General features: G+C 40.8%; 1 protein-coding gene across 19 annotated transcripts in view; it reads right to left on the bottom strand.

Annotated features, from left to right (window-relative positions):
• kcnt1b (potassium sodium-activated channel subfamily T member 1b) overlaps nucleotides 1-22,456 on the bottom strand; it is a 126,165-nt gene that overhangs the window by 62,613 nt on the left and 41,096 nt on the right. For 14 of the 19 annotated variants that reach the window (XM_078170551.1, XM_078170552.1, XM_078170556.1 and 11 more), the window contains one exon: nucleotides 13,714-13,752. The exons of 4 other annotated variants lie outside the window; for them this stretch is intronic. In XM_078170551.1, the coding sequence (XP_078026677.1) occupies nucleotides 13,714-13,752 (39 nt within the window). Of the gene's footprint in view, nucleotides 1-9,677; nucleotides 9,829-13,713; nucleotides 13,753-22,456 lie in introns of those variants that run through there. One more of the 19 variants, XM_078170562.1, reaches the window with a different exon arrangement.

Genomic DNA, 22,456 nt, shown 5'->3' with positions numbered 1-22,456 from the left:
TCTAGACGAGGAGGAGGAGTTTGTAGGTGATGCGTAACTTGACTGGAAGCCAGTGCAGGTGTCTGAGGGTGGGGGTGATGTGCTGGACCGGGTGAGAACCCTTGCAGCTGAGTTCTGCACATACTGCAGTCTGTCCAAGGCTTTGTTGGGGAGCCCCAACAGGACTCCATTAAGTCCAGGCGGGAGGTGATAAATGCATGCAACAAGTGTGAAGGCCAGAGTCTGGAGATGTTTTTGAGGTGGAAGAAGGCAAATTTGACAACAGATTTAATGTGGGATTCGTAGGAGAGGGTGGAGTCCAGGATGACACACATATTCATTTGAAACAGCCCAATCCAATTCCACTGACATAGTTCTAAGTCGGGTACAGCCCTAGCATTCAATGCCAACTTTCAAAACATGACTGTTCAATAACTCATGCAAAAGATATATTTCATACACAGAAAGTTCTGAGGGTTGATACCAAAAGTTTGCCTGCATCCTGCTATTATACATCTATTTCTTGCAATGGCACATCCTGGCAAATTCAATTTAAAATGGTACAGTAATTGTGCCATTTCCATAATTGTGCACGGTGAAGCTTTCCAACAGAAAAAGCATGTGCTTTTTGTAAATCTAGCGCTGGGAACAGCTGTGCAAGTCTCCCTTCTGACTAATTCCATTACCCTCCATTTACCATCAGCCATTACTCACACTCCACCCTAACACCGCAACAAAATCATCTACAAATGCATATGAGCTTGAATGTTAATGTGCAGTGTAGGTACTTGTTAAATAATGCAGATCATTATATAAATATATATAAATAAAAGGCCAATTTTTTCATCTCTTAATGGAGCATCGGCTGTGACTCACAGTGAAACACGATGTGCACAAGACACGACTCACAAGCTAAGGTAAGGGTTTATTTAATTGCTCTACAGGGACATTAATCCAAATTGATCAACTTGTGCGTGATCAGGCACCCAGGAGGGTTTAATCATTTGCTCATAATATTTTATATAGATATTTTAGTACTTTGCCACATGATCTGAAATGATTCACAGTTTGTGCGATAGTCCGTATCACTTGTGTTGAGACTATTTTCTGAACGTAACTAAGTGAAAACATGATCAGACAGCCTGGTTTATATTGAGCACCAATGTAAAAGCATCCATTAACAATTGACGATCACCTCCTATTTAAAACTACTGTACGTCAAATCAAACAGCTTGTCTTCTCACTCACGATGCACACAACGACAAATCCGAAGCTATTTAAGCTTTGTGCAGACATAATAATGGACTTTAATAGGCTTGAGAGCTTGACCGGACGGCCGCTTAAGCGCCAATGATGATATAGCTACTGTAGACAGGTCAGATAAATGCAGGTGGTGAGACAGGCCTTAAATGTTTCTGTAATGTAGAGCGCTTGTTGTCACTAATGAGCATGGAGGGGAAGTAATAATGGCCCCGTGGTTCCAGAAGGGACCCTTAAAGCCTTCTACCTTGTCTGACAAGATGAGTACAGGGTGCAGAAAGACAAAGAGCGAGAAAGAGCAGGAGGGCAATTACAGCAGCCAAGACCCAAGGGAGGTATGTATGTGTAGATAAAGAGTGTAGGTGGAAGAAAGAACATGAGATTTGCACCATCTTTCAGCTATTCTCCTCTCTCTCTCCCTCTTCTGGCTTTATCACCATGGAGACCGCTTCCGAGGCAGGAAATTGTCACTGTCATGTCTGTGTCCTATGTGTTTCCAGTACAAGGAATTACTCACACACAACACAATGACATTTTCCCTCCCACGTGACTCCACACAGTTACATGAACGCCTCGTAAACCATTAGTATCGTGTGCTCCATCACCAGAGGAGCAGTAAAAGACTGTCATAAAGGCTAATGGCTGCCAATCAGGCAGTCAATAAAGTGTGCTGTCTCCATTGACACAGCTGTCAGAACAGACATGTATCACACAGCTACACAGGGTTTATGTTTACCCAGCTTGCCTACAGAGAGCTGCAATTACACTTCATATAGGAAATGTGAACACGACACAACCTGAAATGTGACTCAGAATAAACTCAGTGACACAATGCTTATTGTGCCATGTGACATGAGAACTGCATTAGCAATAGCTTGCCAACGCTGTTAAAAAAAGCAGACTGAGCCGAGTGTACATTTGAATAGGAGTGACAACCATGCAGTAGCACATCCCCTCTTTTCAGTATATCTTAAAGTGAGGGTTCCCCTGCTTATCTGAATGTAAGGCGAGGGATCTGGAGTACAGTCGGTAAGCGTTTTGACAGAGGAACATTTTCTGTAATGTTGGCTCTGTACTCCATCACATTTTATTTAAAACAAACAAACAAAAAAAGGATTATGCTGTTCAAGGGACAGTTTGGCTATCTTTGTTGTGGTTGTATGAGGTATTCAGTGTTTTATATACAGTAGCTGTTGATCCACACGCCCCCAGTTTGTAGAAGCAGACAGGACACAGAAGCTAAGAAATGTGCTGCTGTGCAGGAGCATCAACAATGTATTTTAGCCACCTAAGAAAAGTCCCATGTAAAAAACAAAAAAACACTAACAGTTTAAGTGTACGCTATATGTTACTATCTTATCTTACTATATAATGACGGAAACTCTCTGTGGGTGTGTCTGTGTGTGGCTGTTCCACGTTTTTCTCCTCACTGACTTAGTCAATCAATGTGAAATTTGGCACAGTGGTAGAGGGTCATGGGAGGATGCGAATGAAGCAATATTACATCAATTGGCCAAAGGGGGGCGCTATAGCAACCGATTGAAATTGCAAACTTTGAATGGGCATATCTCATGCCCCGTATGTCATAGAGACATGAAACTTTGCACAGAGATGCCTCTCCTCATGAGGAACAAATTTGCCTCAAGAACCTATAACTTCCAGTTATACAGATTTTCTGCCATTTTGATTTTTTTGAAAAACACTTAAAATCAATCTCTTCCTAGGAAGTTTGACCGATCTGCATGAAACTCGGTGAACATAATCTAGGGACCAATATCTAAAGTTCCCTCTTGGCAAAAGTTGGAAAACTTACTAAAACTGAGCTTCTATAAGGCAATGAATATTGTGGAGGGCGTGGCTCATCACATAAAGGTGTATAACATCTTGAGAGTATTTCAACAGCTTTACTTCGAGGCAGGCAGCTCGTTCTGACAGGAAAACCATTGACGGCTTCAGTTTCTATCTATGCTCTCGTCAAAGCCAAAAACAGTACTTTAAGCTCACTGAACACTGCTGCTGATCTATCACTGCCTCACTCAGTGTGTTTGTTTCTATTATTGTGTTTCATTTTACTGAATCCTGAGTAACCCTTTTAAACGCCAAAGTCACACAATAACACAAACTAACTTACTGACTGAGGCAGCAGTCGACCAGCAGCTCCTGTGTACAGCAATTTTAAATTACTGCTTTTCTCAATGGGGTCTGGCTTTGAAGAGATCGATATTACAGTCTAGTTTCCCCTCAGAAATCGCTGCCTGACAGCAAGGTAATGTGGTAAAACAAAATTTAAAAATAGTGTACATCTGAAGTGATATTGATTTTTTTGTTTTTAAGGTAGAACTTTTTTGAGGTGACTAAAATACATTTGGTTGCTGGCCCCTCCACAGCAGCTTCCATAGCAGTACTCCTGCCTGCTTCTCCAAATGACATCTACCGTATGTAATACACAGTCTATGATTAAATACCTCAATCAACCCCACTAAAAAGGTCCAAACTATACCTCTGAAGTGCTGAGTTTCAGCTCAGTTTGAGGTTCTTAATCCATACGACTGTAGTGCTCCAGTTTTAGTATTTTTGGCCATGTTAGCAGCTTGGCTGTAGGGATGTCAATGTCAGCATGGTTACCAACTTATTTGCTATATTTTTTTTTGACTTTTACAACCTATTTAGTGTCTTGTTTTCCACAAAAAGAGACCACCATTAAATCTAGCGTAGTTTGGGCAGACCTTGACTCCTCTTTCTTAAAGAGAGTCACCAATATTTTTACTCTCAATCATTTTATTTACTCTCTTTTTTATTAAAATGCACAACATTTACAAGAGTGAGTTCATCCCAGGGTCTGGATAAGCTCTTTCCATGACATTCACAGTCTGTATATACCTGCCTTCATTCACAGTTTTTGAAATTATAGGTAGATACAAGGTTGTTTAAGATTATTGTCTGGTTTCAATGTCCTAAAAATTGAAATATTATATATTAAACCAATACAGACATGAGCACCCTTAAAGCTAGAAGTCTGCGCTATAATTTCATAGCTGTTTAATTTCAAAATTTCCAGGTGTAAAATACAAAGTGTGTCACTATCAGACATTTAAAGACCACAGTGCTTGTGTTTCTGACCACCTAAGCTGAGCCCTTCACTTTTATCTGTGCATACACAGCTAACAAGCACTGGAACATAAACGCTAATAAGATCTCTGCCAGGCACTGTCTCTCTGCAAATAGCACTTCTTCCACACTTGACGAATGCCAGTAACTGCAGACCCACGGCAATACCTCCTATGTACTCACGCTCTTTTCCTTGGCATCTCTGTCGTCTGTAAACCATCAGCACCAATCTATGGACATCAGCCAGACTTTGCAAATATAAACAGGAGCACTTTGAACATCCAATAAGTGAGACAGCCTCTACAACAGGTTGGTGGTTCTTTACCATAGGAGGAGACACTAAACTTTAAAGATGGCAGGCAATGCATATGCCAGGAATGTTTGCACATAGTCACAATAGATGGAGAATGACCTAATGTCCTCAACTAGCAAGTGAACATGGTATGTAGAACCTTTAGTGCACACGAGAGCTTAATTATTTTGTCTTCCTCGGGAGTTCAAAGCTCTAATTAAAAACAAAAACTGCAACAGAACACTGCAGTTTCTATTCCTAAAATGGATTTATATTACCTACCTGTTGTCCCTGCGCTGTTTAAATTGTTGTGTGTCTGTTTCTAATGAGCTGTTTCTTATAAATTTTGCAACCTTGTAATAGCGAGCTGTCTTGGCCACATCTGCCACAAAAAAGAGGTATTAATCTCAGGGGACTTCCCCATTAAATAAAGGTTAAACAAGAGAAGTAGAGTGAAGATCTCTGCCAGGCGGCCGCATGAGCTGATCCCAGCTGCTATAGACAATTCTCGTTATTTCAGCAGACGTGCTGCAGCATATTTTATAGCATATTTTTTATAGAATACACGCCTCATCTATTTTTGATGAGGCCACAGCGCGAAGCAAAGAGCTGATCGAGTTCTCCTGCTAACAGGCACCGTATGGGAAACACAGATACACAATGTAACTATAAAGACTGACTGCATCTTTAATAACTAAAACGAGCCAGTTATTGTTGATCCATGTATTCATTACTGGACTCTGAACAATATTAACTTTGTTTGTAGGCTACAGCACAACAAGGTAGGAAATAACAACAATAATCACAATTAAAATGGACAAAAAACAACCATTTAACTACACAGCCTGTTTGGTTATTTATGATGGAAGAAAAAAATAGCAAGGATAAAAATATACAAATCAACAAAATCGGCAAGTCTACAAAATGAGGCAGGCAAAACACTGTGCTTCTGAAACACTTCGAGTGTTGCTTGATGTCGTGCGGGTGGATGTAACACAACCGGGTTGCAGCTGCGCCCAGCAGAACTGTCCCTCCCAGCTCCTTATAGTAAAGATGGCGGTACAGATGGTGCGCCCATGTAGCTTGGTGGGTGGAGCTGGTGTCCCATGTGCAGGGGCAGTGTCCTTGCCACAGCAGCCACAGGCTCCACCCCAGCCCGTGGCCCTTTGCTGCATGTCATCCCCTCTTGCTCCCCCATTCACACTTAGTCTGTCCTGTCCAATAAAGGCATAAAAAGTCCCAAAAAATAATCTAAAAAAATTGTTATATGATAACCAAATAGGGGACTTATTCATCTTGTTGCGTGCCTAACTTCAGTGGATCACAACATATCTGGTATGGAATTACTCTACAGATGCTCCTGCTCAAAATGAGACCATACTTTTCTATAGATGTCAGTTTTTGAGCTACGATGAAGACCAAAATGTGTCCTGCAACAGACGGTAAAGCTTGTTATTTATAGCCGAGCTGCTTTCCAGAAAACTTGCAGACCCTACCGGCTGGTTCAAAGGAGGAGTCAGCAGTTGATGTGTGTATAAAGCAGTCAATAAAACAGGTGTCCAACAATTGTGAATCACCGCAACCACGAGAAATCCTTGAGTGTACAGTCATGCATGTGCACACAAAATATGAGGCTGATTGGGCCAGTAGTTTGTGAGATGAGCTGCGGACAGAAAAATACACACACTTACTTATACCCTCACACACACACACACACACACACACACACACAGCCAAACACTTATGCCTGGCGGAGATAATGAAAGTGACGAGTAGCAAAAGTGTAACCTGAGAGAAAGATCGAGTCTAATGGGAACGACCTGTGATCAAGCTTCGGTGTTAAAGTGGCACACACACAAATACACTGAGTAAACCATGACCACTGCCAGTGATAGGATTACAATTTCATGCACCCTCGCATGAAACACAGAGCGACTACAACTGCATCGTAGACTCTGTAAATAAACATCAAACAGCTTGTTGACCTCAGGATAATCTGTCTGACAGAACAGAGCTGTTCAAATGGCTACGTTTATTCTGGTTATAGAAAAAAATATATAGTTGAACAGCTGCCAGATGCTCTGTGCCATATGGAATATTTGTGTGCTGCAGGGGCAAGCACAGGTGATAGGGTGTATCAGTTTGCCTAATGCAACATCACCACGGGCTAAGATGATTATGAGGAGGAGGCTACAACATGTGTCAATGCTGAAATAGTGACTCTGACTCCTACACAGTGTACAATCAACATAAAGCACCAATGCCTAAATAACTAAATTACCACAGCTGTTGGCATAGCAACAAACGTGGAAAATATGAGCCCAGTAATCCCTGACCAATCAGAATTATACTGCACACTGTGTCATGGCTTATGATAAGATCCAGCCCTCAGGGTACAGAATCAGCACACAGACCAGTGATGCTGCATCTTGTCTTGTAAACAGTAACAGTATGACATCAGTCTTTACCATCGCAGCCTGAATACAGTTTATTTTCAGATCTCAGGTTCGCTCTGTGTCTGCTCTTTGACAAAGCAAACAGTTGAAAATAGCAAATTTCCCATGCACCACCGCCAGACGTGTGCCCAATATAAAACCTGCAGGGATTCTAAAAATATTACACTTGGATATGAATATTCAAAAGCTGTGGACATCTTTGTTATGCTCCGCTTCGAGCCGCATCTGAAACTCCCCATGGCGAGGGTATTTGTCCCATAGCTTTGTTACAGTGAAAAATAGTTGAATGGGCTGAAGGCCAGACATGAGCTGAGTGTACTTTGTCAAATGGATACAGAAGGCAGGAACCTCAAGAGGGAACTGTTACAGTTTCTGTTGTAGTCAGGATCACCTTAATGAGAGCTGGGCAGCCTGTGGTCTGAGGACATCAACATTTAAGAGCAGGGAAAGGTCATTTGTGGTCCTCTAAGGCATCCATACTCTGTAAGCTGCTTTATATGTGCGTGGGACTTGTGGAGAGGGTCCTAGCTATTCTGTGTGTGCACATGGTGTGTTCAAGGACTAAGAAAAACCCTGGAGCATTTTGTTCTGATGCAGCTGCTAGTGTAAGTGCAGAGCAGCACAATTTATTATGAAAGACGCTGACTCAAAGCAGCTGTCACGTGTCTTTCAAGGTCTCTGAAGGAGTTGGACACAAATGTGCAGTTATAGTAGAGCGTGCTGCTCAGTTTATGGTTGACTACACTGTTTGTGTAATAAATGAATCCTCTTGTTGACTGAAATGAAAGTTTCAAGAGCACTGAGGATAAAATTGCTGAATAGTTGGATAGCATGCCAGGAAGTACCTGAGAAAGGCAAAGTTGCATAAAAGAGACGTTCCTCGTTCTTCAACACAGACGATAACAGAACACGTCCTACCCAGAAAACTCTTGTAAACGTAAAGGCTTTCACAAGATGCTGAGCACTCCGAACACAGAGCCAAAACTCTACATGGGACTGTAGGACAGACCTGTGAAAGAGTCAGAATTTCTATGCAAGGTGGTTTTACAGATCCTAATCATATATAGAGTCCCCTTGAGGTTAATGCACAGCACTGCAAAAACTACAGAGACCTCAGTGCCTGAAAGTACGAGGCTGCTGGATTGGTCGGTGGCATCCTTGGAGCCTTGTTAAAAAGCCACAAAGGGTTTTGTGCAAGATTTGCTTGCTTAGCATTAGTCTTTCTCAGAAACATCTATCAAAAGAAAGATCCCAGCATAAGGGGCCTCAAACTATTAACAGTAAAGCTCAGGACAGGGCAGAGAAAATTGAACTCACTCGGTCTATAAAATGGGACATCTGACTGCATAAAAATAAATAAATCATACCCAAAGGTTGTGGGACATGGGCCTGATCTTTAATGCTAAGCATTTTTCTGAGAAAAAAAATATGAGGCCTATAAAATCCTCAAATTAGAGCTGCAACAATTAACCAGTTAATTGTCAACTACTAAATCATTCAGCAACTAATCTGCTAACCAATTAACTGAATGAATGTGACTTTTTCCTCATTTCTTTACTCCTCTTTGATAGTAATCTTTGATTTGTGGACGATACAAAGACATCTGAGGACGTCATCTTGGGCTTTTAAGAAACACTGATCTACATTGTTTTTTTTTTACATTTATCTGAAATGTAGACCAAACAACTAACGGACCAATAGAGAAGCTAATAGATTAATCAACAATGATAATAATCTTTAGTTGCAGGCATACTTGAAATGAGCAAGGACGTTTTGAGAGAACTTAATAGGAACACAGTGAAACATCAATGATGTTGAAAGATGCCTTTGAAAGTCACTTGTCCCTCCCTCACAGTACAGTCTCTTTTCAAGAGAGTAATTGATGACGGCAGTGATTCTCACCTGAGTGTGAAATTATTCCACAACCACATGAAAGTGCAGTGAAAGCACATTTGAATGTTTCAGGAACAAACTAATGGCAACCACTGCAACAAAAAAGGTGTATAATAAAGCTGCGTATAGCCCTAATAACCGGGCATATTCTGACTGAGGCAGAATCAAAAGAAAATTGGGAAGGACGAAAAAGTAAGATACTACAGAGGAATAAAGATGTTTTGCCATTTTGATGCTTTAGAAGAAACTATATTACAAATGTATAAATGGAAACCTCGGTAGATAACAATGAGTGTCCTATTAAACAAGAGACTTTGCAAAAACATGAATGAGACCTAGTCTGTATCCTTCATAACAGAGCAGCACTTACTCAGTTAACTCTACTTTTCTATGAACTGTCAAGAAAGTATTTCTTCTCTTTTCACACCTTTTTCCAAAAGAAGAGATGCACTCATATATCACACCAGCCTCTGTACCCACTCTGCAAAGATAGCGATGATAGTTTGCCTTTTGAAAAGATACAGTGCCAGCAGCATTATAAATCAAGACCACGCAGAGTCAAATTAAGTCTCCAAAAACATTGCTTTCACATCATGTTCTGAAACGAAGATCCACCCTTAGATACTTTCACTGCAGTATATATCACCATTCTGATGCTCCTGTAAGTCTTTTCTATAAATGCTACCTACCGAGTGCAGCTACTCAGCAACATCCTTGTATCAAGCTCCTCCATGTTGAGAGGAACCAACTGAGGTTGTCTGAGCGCACAAGTAGAATGCACCTCAATGCAGAGATGCTCATGCTGCTTTTGGATTCTGATGAGCTGAAACCAAACATTGTGGTTTTCTGAGTGCGCAATGGTGAGCGTGCTCTCTGGTGAGCTGAAACCAAAACTCAACATTTCCTGTGTTGTTATCAGATCGCTGGCTTATTTTTTTTATTTATTTATTTTTTGCAGCTACAGGAAGTAACTCACTCTCATGTCAGGTAAATGTGTTTGGGTGATGTAGTTTTTCATAGAAACAAAAGAGAAACAATTGCTCCAGGAAAGCAAGGTCCACAACCAGTAGCTGAATATGTATTTGTGTCAGTGTTTATGAACCGTAGTGTCTTTAACATGATAACAATTGTTCCAGGAAAGCAAGGTCCACAACCAGTAGCTAAATATGTATTTGTGTCAGTGTTTATGAACCGTAGTGTCTTTAACATGATAACACACAATGCTCTCTCAGCCTGCATTTCTACATACAGGACACCATGAGAGGATAACAGCGATGAAGGGAACTCTCACATGTCAAAACATGCTTATAGCTCTCCACTTAGCACATCCCCAAGGATCACAATCCACTTGGTAACAGCAGCACAGCCCCAGCAAACACTACACTCAAGTGGTAACCCACCACAGCTGAGTGGTGAAACCTCTGCAGAACATCTGCTATTGACACACAGAGCTGGCAGCATGTATTGACTACATAGAATAAAGTAGTAGGCTATTTGAAGATCTATAGATTCAAAACAGGTACGCTTGATTGATTGATAGGTGTCTCGGCCTATCACAGACAGCTGTGGTTGCTGTTGCGTGCACTTCCTGCATTAGCTTAGTGCACAGCTGTGATTTTGAGGCTTCATTAACAGCCATGAACACTACAAGCCATGAGCCCAAATAAGCACTTCAAAATATCCTTTGAGAAAAGAAGAAATGCCCTATTTTTACACCTGATGGCTTAATCCATTGCACTTGCAAACTTGTAGGCCTGGAAGGTCCATCCTAATCCAGAGCATCTAGGCGATGCCCAACTTTAGCATTAATCAATTCCAAAGTCATAAATATACAAGGTTTTGGCACTGAAAGCAAAATAGCCCCTGTAATAATGATTGGATTTCTGGCTCTGGTGCCTCCTGATTTCTTTTACAAATCAAAACAACACCTATTCACTGTAGTGGAACACCTTCAAGATGAAATACACATTAGCCGTGTAGCTAAGCAAAACATTTCAGGCAAAAGGTGACGACTGAAAACTGTATTTTAAATACTTATTTCTACAAATACGAAGCAAAATACAAAAATATTACAGGTTTTCTTGTCAGTAACTGAGGTGGACTCAGGGCTCAACAATAGGGGCTGCCCAATTAATCAGGGCAAGTAAAATGTTAGTCAGGCTAGTAAATCTAGCAATTTACCTTCCCAATCAGGAAGGAATTAAGTGCATACTTTTTTTTTTTTTTTTTTCCCAGAGCTGACAATGGAAGCAGCTAAGATGTGAGCAATCTACTTTCCTCTCATCTCTGTTAGTTGAGAGATGTACATGCGCACTACCAATCAGAGTCCTGCACGGGTCCAGTTTTCAAGATCTGCCCCGACCCGACCCGGCGACGTACAAACCCGCACCCGAACTGCAAACCCGCGCATCAGGCCAATTAGTACCGCAACCCGGTCCGACCCGTTGAAACACGACCCACAGTCTGACCCGTAACCCGGATTTAAAGTAATCATTTTGGGTCATGTTGGCTGAATATTGAACAGCATATCGCCACAGTTAAGGTGCCAGTAAGTAAACAACGACCTGAATGAAGCAGCTCTCACAATAAAAACCTGACTTCAGCTCCATCATCAACCCTCTGTGTTCTTCTCCCATACGAGTGTAAAAGCACTCGTTTGTTATGTTTAATGCTTTTAAACTTTTAATCTATGTAAAGGAACTTTACATATAGACACTTTCTGTCCAGAGCGACGTTCAGCAGTTACGAGCTGTCACGTGTTTTTAGAATCCATTGAGGAGAGAAGTAATCCATCAGGGAAACACTTCAGAAACATTATAAAGTGATAGTTGTACGTTTTATCCACTTATTTCTCAAATACCTAAACAATTATTTACTGTTTTGGAAGTGGCACTTGTTAGACGGGGCAGCCATGTTGATTCTGTCGTCCAATCACAAATTGTGTTATAAGATGGTGAAACGCGTGTATACAGCTGAACCAATGACCGTTGCGAAATAGCGGAGACGATCCTCAGAGAGTAAATAATGACCAAGATAGTTATCTGTAGTTTACTGACCTAATGACTGATGTGTTTATCTAAAACCCGCGATCCGACCCGCATGTTATTTTTTCCACCCACATCCAAACCCGGGAAAAAATGTTTTTTTAAAAGCCACCCGCAAATCAGCTGTTTTTGCGGGTACCCGACCCAGTGCAGGACTCTGCTACCAATCAGGCACTTGCCAGAAAATGGCGCGGGTAAAGACAAACTGAGCATTCACACTGTTTAGTATGCCAGAAAAAGATTTAGTATGCTCCAATACATAGTTCATCAAATGCAGCAGTATGCCCAAAATACCAGGATGTTCTACTACATCCGGTGTGATTTTGCAGTATGCAAGCCAGCATGCTTTCTGGCTATTCTGACCCACAACCCTCGGCACAGCTGAAAATACGTCACATCGACTGAGCCGCAGACAGATGATCGCTAACTGACAGCTGACAGAAGCCGCAATGACACGACAGTGCATTCAAGTGACAAATTGCCAGTTGAATGGTAATAACAGGAATATTGAATTGTTTAAGTGAACAAAATAATCATAAAGATTACCAACAACAAAAGGGCGTAACCACGGAAAAAACAATGATAGATGCATATGTAATTTTACTGTCTTGAAAACTTCAAAGTTAGAACCACATACATGGCAAAGTAACAACAGCAGACATCTCTGTCACTGGTGAACCCGGGGAATGGCGTTGTATTTCATCTCCAAGGTAACAGCAAGTCCAGGGTGCAATATTATGCAAAGTAGTATGTCCGAGTTGTGTGCATATTGTCCTTACAACATTGTTTGTGAGGGCAGTACCTACTAAAAGAAAAGGTATGAGAATTGAAATGCAGCTCAAGTGTATGGGCTGAAGCACAAGCTAGCATTTCAATTATCCTGGAATCAGGAGTTTTAACTGACAAACACAACAATTTTTTTAGGGGCAAGTTCATTTCATGCAAGTAGATTCTGACCCTCTTGACCAACCAGGCAAGGATAAAAACAACGTTGAACCCTGGGCCATCATGTTTCACCCCCTATAACATCACATCTCTGCAACTTGAATGTAATAAAGTCTTGGTGCTCCATTATAAACCTCTGTGTACCAGTGACTCTGTAGCATGCACAGTGAGTACAACACAAACAACATGTTGGTGTTTTCAGCACCGATTTCACCAATATAACCCACACATTCTAGTTCGTTTAGAGACTCTCATCTCTGCTCACATGATTAATGCTTCAAGCCCAGATCTTACATTGACAACAGTGACGGAGTGAAGATCGGCGTGTACATTCAGTCAAGGGACAGATAATACACCTGGAATAAGTCGATAAAAACACACAAGCTGCCTTTTCACCATTTAGTGCGGTGTCATCGAATGTGACAAGAATCTTTGTCGAGCTAATGTTTGTCCTTGAGTCTTGCCACAACAAGTGTTGAAAAGGCAGCCGCACATGAATGGGTTATTCTCAGCATTCTGCACCATTATGATCACAACAATCATTGCCCACTTTACAGATAATGATACGTGTAATGGTAATACTATGTCCAAGGCATTATGACCACATCCAGTCGATGCAAAATCCAAAGTGAACACTGCTACGTATATGTTTTGGTGCTTGCATATCAGTCCTGTGTACGGTTACCATTGAGGACACAATTCATGCCATGCAAGCATGATGCTGCCAAGAACTTACTGGGCATTGGTTGAGTCCATACTGTACTCCTCTTGATACCTGGACGCAGCACACATGGACACAGATAGGCAAAGGTTAGGAGAGAGTGGGGTCGGGGAAGCGGGAGAGGGAAGGAAAGAGCAAGAAAAGGAAGCCACTCAGGTTGCCACAGCGATTTAGTTGCATTCACTCGCATCTCGAGTCAGAATGCAACTATCGTGTAACCTTGAGGCAGAATCTGAAGACAGTTTGTGCAACAAGAAGGTCCAAGATGGGATCTGATACTATGTTAGTTGGTGGTATCAGATCAGATCCTGTGTTTGAGCAGCTGCTTCTTGCTGCACAGTTGAAGCATGCTGTCAAGACTTTTCCACCAAGGTCTCATTTAATCACCTTTAAAACTCCACATACAAGTAAATATTAGCATTTACAGTGGGCTGCATCTGAGCTCGACAGGAAATACAAAACGTATTTCAGCGCTTTTATTTCGCAGTGCACATGCAAGGCAAACACATTAAGTTAATCAAAAACAATGCCTCTGCTGACTAAAGAACAGATGGAACACTTAATGCAAACCACAGGGGATCAGTGGACACACACCCTCGTCATCAGCCTCATAGGTTCAGCTGACCATAGAGAAAAGGGAAGTGCGTAACACTGAGGGAGCTGACAGACAGAGAGATGTACCCAGATATTGATTTCAGTGGCCGACACAAAGACAGTTCTGATGGACTAGGGGTCAAAGGTTAAACACACTGTTTAATATGATGCACAGCAAATTGACTCGTGTACTCTATGGCTCTGACTTCCCTTGGAAACCAATTACTGTGGCTGAACCACAGAGAGGTAGTACTTCATGTAAGAGTATAATATGCAATTTGCTTCTTAATTGTGTACACAATCATTTCAAATATTCACTGCAAATAAAATCAACCAAGTTATTACACAGGGGCAGATAACAAAGCAGTCAGAAGTCAGAAGCCCACAAAGTGGCTGTGATTCAGGAAATGGACAGTTTAACTTGGTGTAACTAATAACATAGGTGTGACTAATGGCACTAATTATGAAATTGAGCCATCATCTTTTCCTGCTATAACAAGTCAAATATCTGAGCAGGGCACAGAAGTTCACTTATCCCTTCAGAGGACTATAGAAAGCATTAAAAAGATTAATATGTGAGGACTAGAAAACAGAGCTTTTGTGCTAACTGTTCTTGTTTTGTGTGCCATCGACAGAAAATGTCTGATATCTTGTGTTGTTGTAGTCCTGATAAAGTTGAGGTAATTAACAGCCCAATCGATTGCAAATGTCATCTTACGCCATTTAAAAATTGTGGGTGGTTCGTTTGAGATCAATTTTACACAAGTTTGCAAATTGTTTATACACTCAAGACAGTTTTATAAGAAGTTACAATCAAGTTTAGGTCAGGCATTACTAATAAGAGAAATATCATTCATTCAGGGTGCTTTCAGACCTAGAGTTGTCTCCTTTGGTCCAGATCAGGGACTAATTTGGTTGCAAAGTTGCATAATTGTCTAGAGTCAGTTCGTGTTCTCACGGCAGCATTTACAAGCGGACCAGATAAAATGCCTTGCACGAGAAAGCTTCTCTTGATTGGTCAGAATTTCCAGGAAGTAAAGCAAACGCTGAAGAAGAGTACACTTGCAAGGTAATTGTGACACTTTCTAATGTCACAATGGAGGGACAACTACGCAGGTTGATTTTAGTGCTGCTCATCGTGGACTATATTGCTGTCATTGTTCATTTTAGTCAAACCATACAGTTTGAAAACGAGGCGCGGCTCCAACTAGAAAACAATGTTTTGATGCATTGGATGTGCTGAATGTGCATATTAAGGCAGTACAGGAGGAGGTGCACATTAATAATCCTCCAGGACTGTAACATGCTCATGTTTAACCCAAACAATGTGACACCAGTTGGTTTGGATCGACGTCAGAACACGAACAGAACACGATTTGTTCTCAACACAAACAAATCGTACCAGACTTTGTTTGTAAGTGGACGGAGACCACCTCTTCAAGAAGGTCTTGGTCCGGTTGTTTTGGTGCGAACCTGAGCGCGATTGCTGTGTTCACACCTGCCCAAACGAACTGCACTTAGGAGGAAAACAAACTTGAGTTCCACTGAACCGAAACAAACGGCAGGTGTGAAAGCACCCTTAGATTCAGATCAATTTCATGATTGAATATTAGATTCAGCTATTAAATCAAAATTACATATGTCCCAAATAAATCTGGATCGTTTACTGTATGGCCAATTAGTTCTGATCTATATTGTTTCAAAGTTACAACTCAGCTTGTCTATTCCATACATATTATGCATATGCCAATACAATTCCATTGGTCTGATTAATAAAAACAATTAGCATTGCACTGCTTTGCATCTATGTAATATAACTGAAAGATATTAATAGTTACACTGAATCCCTAACCCATGCAAGCTGCAGTAATAAGTCCCAAAGCCTCAAAGCATTGTAAACTGAATAATTATCTAAGCTAGTATTATATCTGTAGATTTTTGTACTGTTCAAAAACAGGTGCAAGTGCACTGTGAGTCTAGTGAGTAAGGTGCTCCAAGGTCCAGTCAAAAGCATGCCTAAAAATATCCATTTCAGCAGAGGTGGATGGACAAAAATATAATTCAGGTTGATACCTCTCTGGAGCTTGTAAATGATCAAAGCCTGTCTGCTGGTCAAAGGTGTAAAGAAGCAAAGCTGAAGGAATCTGTGTTGTAAAAAGGTCATTATTTGGCAGCTCAGGCTGTTTACTTGAAAAGTTTTTGACTAAACAGGGAACGTCATCAACCCATTTACGCCTTTCTAAAGAGGACTAATGGAGTGTCCATTAAACCCAGGAAGTAGTGGGTCACAAGAGAGGACCTGTACCATTTCAGTAATTAATCAGAAACCTTTTGCGATCTCAACAACAGAGCACAGTCGATTATTACATTCCCCAGGAGCCAACAAAAAGTCAGCTGTAAGATTCCATTACAGTCCAATGGCCTTTAATGGTATTTGACAAAAGATTTATGAGCATGATGTTTATTAAGCTGTAAATTTTTAGTTATGTTACCATAAAAATGTAGGTGATTTAAAAACAGTCAGTTTAAGGAAGACAACTATTAACGGAAGTTTGTCATTCACCAAAAGGTTTTTGTCTGTAGGTGACCTTGAGTTGAAAATAATTTCTCTGAGGTTTTAGTTGTCAATGATGTTGCATGAAGTTTCACATTTTTAAAAGATAGATTCACTTCATTTTTCAATTAAAGACCTGCATGTGCGTGTAATAGAGAAACAAAATTTGCATTTTTGAAACTGTCTCTTTACAGCAAAGCTCAGCTGCACTGAAGGATATTATGCAATAGATTGATGCACAGTATGCAGCCGAGCAACACTTATTTTCTATTTATTTGACTGATTAAAGTTACTGTACAAGAGACTCTTATACTGGTGTGATTCCCTAGGTGTCAAGTGCCTCTTTAGAAACTTGATTCAGAAGTGAAATTCAGCAATTTGGAAATGATTAGTCTGCTTATCAACGGATACTGTACATGACAAGAACAAGATCAACCCCTCTGCTGTGATCACACTGTCCATTTAGTGCCTACTTGACAACACATTAATGAGCAATAAAGATGCTATCTGGCTGCAAAGAGCTTTAGCAGTGTAGAGGCTAAGATAAACAGTGGTTTCATTTGCTTCCATTAGCTTGCAACTGATATACTCAACACACTGACTCTGTTCTGTCCTAACACAAATAAATTAAAGATTGCCAATATTCACACAGTTAGCATCACAATGTCCTTCACATCCTACTCCAGTTATGAAAAAATGCAAACAGCAAAGAAGCAAATAGACTCTCACCTCTCTGCAGCAGATCTGGACTCACGAGCATGAGCTGAGTTACACAGACAACAAGTGCAAAATGACCAGCACTTTGAAAGTATGCCTTCATTACACTCACTGAGAACTGCCTCAAGGACTGACTGATGGAAAGTGGGAGGGCCTCACACACAAACACCATCGCTGCAGCAATTTCAAGGGCAAATGGGATTTGTAGTTTTCAATCCATTTACCTGCGTCGGGGAGCGTGCCAACACTCCCTCATATACTACAGTTCCCATACTGTTCCTCACATGCCACAGATGCAGCTCAGGTTCTCCCCTCCAAAAATACGACTAGTCAGGTTCCAGTAACTTAACACCTGGTTAAGAGGGAAAACTAACAGCAGCATTCCTATCACATACAACAAAACAACAACATCCTGCCCTGTAGCTTATTTTTTCTTCTCATATATGCACAAAATAACCAACGCCTACTGAACAACCTCACAGAAAATAAACTGTTTCTGACTGTCTGGCAAGTGTTCCTTAAAACCTTATAATAGAACACCTCACACATTGTTCCGGTCAACAGCTAAAAGCTCTATTGTAAATCGGTCGGCAGGTATATTAGAACTGCAGGTAACCATAGCAACAGTACCTCTTCTACGTTAACAGCTACAGTGACTCTCACTTTTGAAAATGACCTAACCAGGTGTTAAAAAACGACTACGAGCAACCTTGACAAAAATAATGGAAGCACAGAAAAGTAATTGTAAAAATATGGATCATGAGTTAAAGGAGAGTTTTGCCTCTGGCCATGGTGTTAGTGATGTGATATATAATGGAGTTGGCAGACGGCATCATCCATTATTTTTGTATTTCAGAAAACCTCATCATGTTTTATTGCTGACTTACAGCACCTTGAATCTGAAGCAAAATATATGACAGTCTCAAGCAGAATTTTACCTTATAAAACTTTTTCAAGTTCATATTTTGTGGGTTTGGACAACACAACGATATACATGCTGAGACAACAAAACTCAACCTGTTTATATCTAGGGGTGTATTAGATCTGTAGAGCTGTTCTGCAGCTATACTGCACTGGATTTTCTATGTAATTTTAGAATATTTATATTCCTTTAAGTTGTCAGGTGTTTAATTCACTGGATGTGCTGCAAATATATTCCTTGATTCGTTATTTTGTGTTCAGTTTGCATCTTAGTGCTCTCAATTGTGCACAAATTGCAACATGATTTCATTCCTACTTGTCATATTTTGACACTTGGGCAGAAGCCCCTGTCATTATAATAACAATGCCGGGGACAGCCTTGTGTCATGGCGCATTGTGTCATGGCACAGAAGGGGCAACAAAACTATTAGGTTAGCGTTAGGAAAAGATTGTGGTCCATGTTAAGTACAGTTCAGACCCATGATTAGCAAGAAGACAAAACCGTTTTAGAACACTGCAGAGTATTTGGCGTATTTATTATGAATACAGTCCATCGGATGCTCATTTTGTCTGTTTTTCACCGTTTCATCACTACTACAAATGCAACTGTAGCCAGTATTTCACTATCAAGGGGTGATAGCAAAAAAAAAAATCCTAAGCCTGAAAATGGGTTGTCAAACCGCAGCTTTTTTTTGCAACAGCTCCCAAAAGGCTTTCCGTCTATGCCTATCTCTTCTACCCACGCCTGACGCCATTTATTTTTGAGCCCTTAATCAACTATCTGGACATTTTCCCCGGGTTTCATTAACTTACTTTCCATCTTGATGAGAGCGTCTACGGCATGGGCTCCACTAGAATCTGAAGCTGGCTCTGAGCCAAATTTGTCCCGGCGCGAGTATGAAACAAGACATTAGATGACATAATTTTGGGGTTTGGGAGAGACAGACCGACATTTTTCAACATTTTAACAAATTTTACGATAAAATGTATGCGAAAGCCATAGGTTGAGAGTGAGAGGTCTTCTACCAGAGCCCGTCTACTGTCTGCGACGCACGCATGTATCCCGCATCAACTCTTTTTTTTTCTCCTCGCCGATCGCCGCACAGCAGAAATCCGGCACGGTGCCGGATTCCCATCACCCCTGACTATCACTATCCTTATTCATGTTTTAAGAAGCTACAAATTCTATTCAGCCACAAAATAAGTCTGAAAAGCTGCAAATCAGAACAGAAGTACAAAGAGTTGTTGCACAGAGATGATACACTGTCTCATCTAGTTGCATTGGTGTGATCCAGCAAGTTTTTAGAACATTGCAGAACAGCGCATTGCAAGAAGTTGCCTATTTCAACTTGTCTCATCACAAATCTTCGGTCTGAGCTGGGCATTAGTCATCTGACTCGACTCACGTGACTCAAGACTTAAAGTTGACTTTTTGTTTCACACGTGACACAAACACCAGTCTCTTGGTTAAAGTCCTGTGCTTGTTGAACTCATTCACCTCAAAGCGAACTTTTGCGGCCTTTAAACTACATCTGTGCCCTGAACATCTAATAATGATGCAGGTGGATTGACATTGGAGTTGTTTGAAAGCCTGGTGTTTCTCATACATATGCTAAAAGGGGCTCCGGCTGTCATTAAAGTGATGCCGGGTACACTGCCCAAGCGACATATTTTGACGCCCTGGGAGTGAGACCAGACTGATAAATTGAGAATGGTATTTATTTGTTACTCCTCTGCATTGAACAGATCCTCATTTTTCCTGGTTTCCTAATAAAATCAAACACACAAATATCACTATAACTTGATAGAAATGGTGCTCATCATATTCCATCCACCCCCTTGTTGACGCTCTAAACATGTTGCCGGTTACTGGTGGAGTTAGTGTCCACAAGTGACTCAGAAACATTATGAACTCCATAATAACAGTGTTCTAGGGAGCTCTGTAACAAGGAAATAATCCAATCAGGGTGCCGTCTTCCCTTTCCTTGCAAGCAGCTCCGACTATGAAGGTCTGTGCTGGTGCTACTCTGCACTCTGCACAGCCCAGGTTGTGAGCTTTTTCTGGAGCACGGCTCATATTAAGTTCAGCTGACATCCAGAGCTGACTGTGTGAGCTCTTCAGTTTGACAGCTTCGCTCGAATTATCCCACATTCTCAGTCTTGGCCTAATTGATTCTCTGTTAACTAATGCTCTCAAGAAGCAGGACGAGGCGAGTGAGACAATGGGTGCGATCGAGGATTTGGACAATGCATGTGCACAAGTGCTACATACATACACACTTATACATATTACTTGTACATATTAGTATCTCAGTGCTACAGAGACTTAATCAAAAGGCCACTTGCATGCTTTAAGATGTTCCCTCTTCATATCTAAGGTCTTCTTTAAAGGTTCATGTTGTTAAGGGGCATGCAAAGCAACCAGAGCACTCATTATTTTCCAGTTTCAAGTCTCAAATCAACTGCTGAGAGGTTTCATCCTTATGAACAATAATGATGGACAACATGTAATTTACCCCAAGGACCACATTAAAACCCCTCATTAAACCTTCAGTACTCAAATCCAAATGAAAGCGTAATTGTTCCGTGAAAGCAGGGCGCTATAAATAAGCAGAAAGACAAAAGGGTGGAGGACACACACTAAAGCAGCCTGTGCAATAAATAAATTGCGAGATGCTGTACAATCATTTACGACCACAGTGTAATTGGGCCGCGTTGAATTTGAAAAGACTGTGAAGAAGTAATTAGCTGAAAAAACTGATTGATAAAAAAAAAAAAGTGGACAAACATGTTTTTTTAATGGCAGACATATTCCTCTGTGTCGTTGTGAGAAGTACTAATGATAAAGCCGCTAATGGAAAACATGGTGTATTAAGGAAGCAACCACAGTAAGGCCTACATCCAACTATAAAGAGAATAAAATAATTGAGATTGTAAACAAGCAGAGGACAAGAGGTTTGCAAAATAACATCCTTTTAGTTAATTCTGGAGAGCTTCTTCTCTTTTATTACTGTCTTTTATTAAACAGTTTACAGGTCCATTACCTTTCAGCTATTTCCCAACTGACTACTGCTGACTTAAAATATATATATAATAATTTAGCTGTGGCAGATCAATGAAGATCTATTATCCGAGGACCTGAAATTTGGATTAAGTCCTAACAGGATGTAGACAGATATTTTTTCACCCTAAAGGGCTTTTTATACTGCATTCTCTTAGCCCAGAGCTATCCTTAGTCAAGGGCTAGCTCAGCCCCTTTTCACACACACATTGTTAACCCAGGGTTTACCCAAGCCCAGAGTTATACAACTCACACTGCACTTCTACTAGCCCTGGGTTAAATGTAGGTTAGAACAAAAATCTGATGTTAACATTCTAGATTTCTATTGTTTACTGAGCTCTGTTCCACACTGGCAACTTCTAGCCCTGGGTAAAGTCGGGGTTAGACAGCTTGGAATGTGTCAGGATTGTGCTGGAATGCTTTCTTAGCCCCAGGCTCAGAACTTCCTTAGCCTAGGGCTAGGAGCAGTGCGAAAAGCCTTTTGAATTCATCTAAATTACTGTGTAAGATGCTTAAAACATTGCACCATCTGAAGAGGATATGTGTATCAAAGTGTCTGCAGTGGGATAACAAAAAGGTTTGTGGGAGTAGAGGAGAAGTGAGCCTAAAAAAAACAAGATCTAGCTTTGCTGCTTAGAAGAATTCATAAATAACTGAGTCAAAGGTTTTTTATACCATCTGTCTGGAAACTAAACTGATTATAGAGGGAAATGTATTCAAAATTGTCTTTGAGTTATCAAAAGTGAAGTTTCAGTGGACTCCAGTTACGGTTCCCATATCTTCACAGTTCAACTGCTATTTTTATTGTCAATACTAATGGACAAAAAAATATTAGTAACAGACCAATTCATCAGGCCGATCAATGCTATTTTGAGATAATCGGCACCAGCTGGTACCTGCACTCACAACGC

This window comes from Epinephelus lanceolatus, chromosome 9 (assembly GCF_041903045.1).
Source record: "Epinephelus lanceolatus isolate andai-2023 chromosome 9, ASM4190304v1, whole genome shotgun sequence".
Taxonomy (NCBI): Eukaryota; Metazoa; Chordata; class Actinopteri; order Perciformes; family Serranidae; genus Epinephelus; species Epinephelus lanceolatus.
Note: the sequence above shows the minus strand (reverse complement) of the source record. Positions and strands in the feature narration are given on the sequence as shown.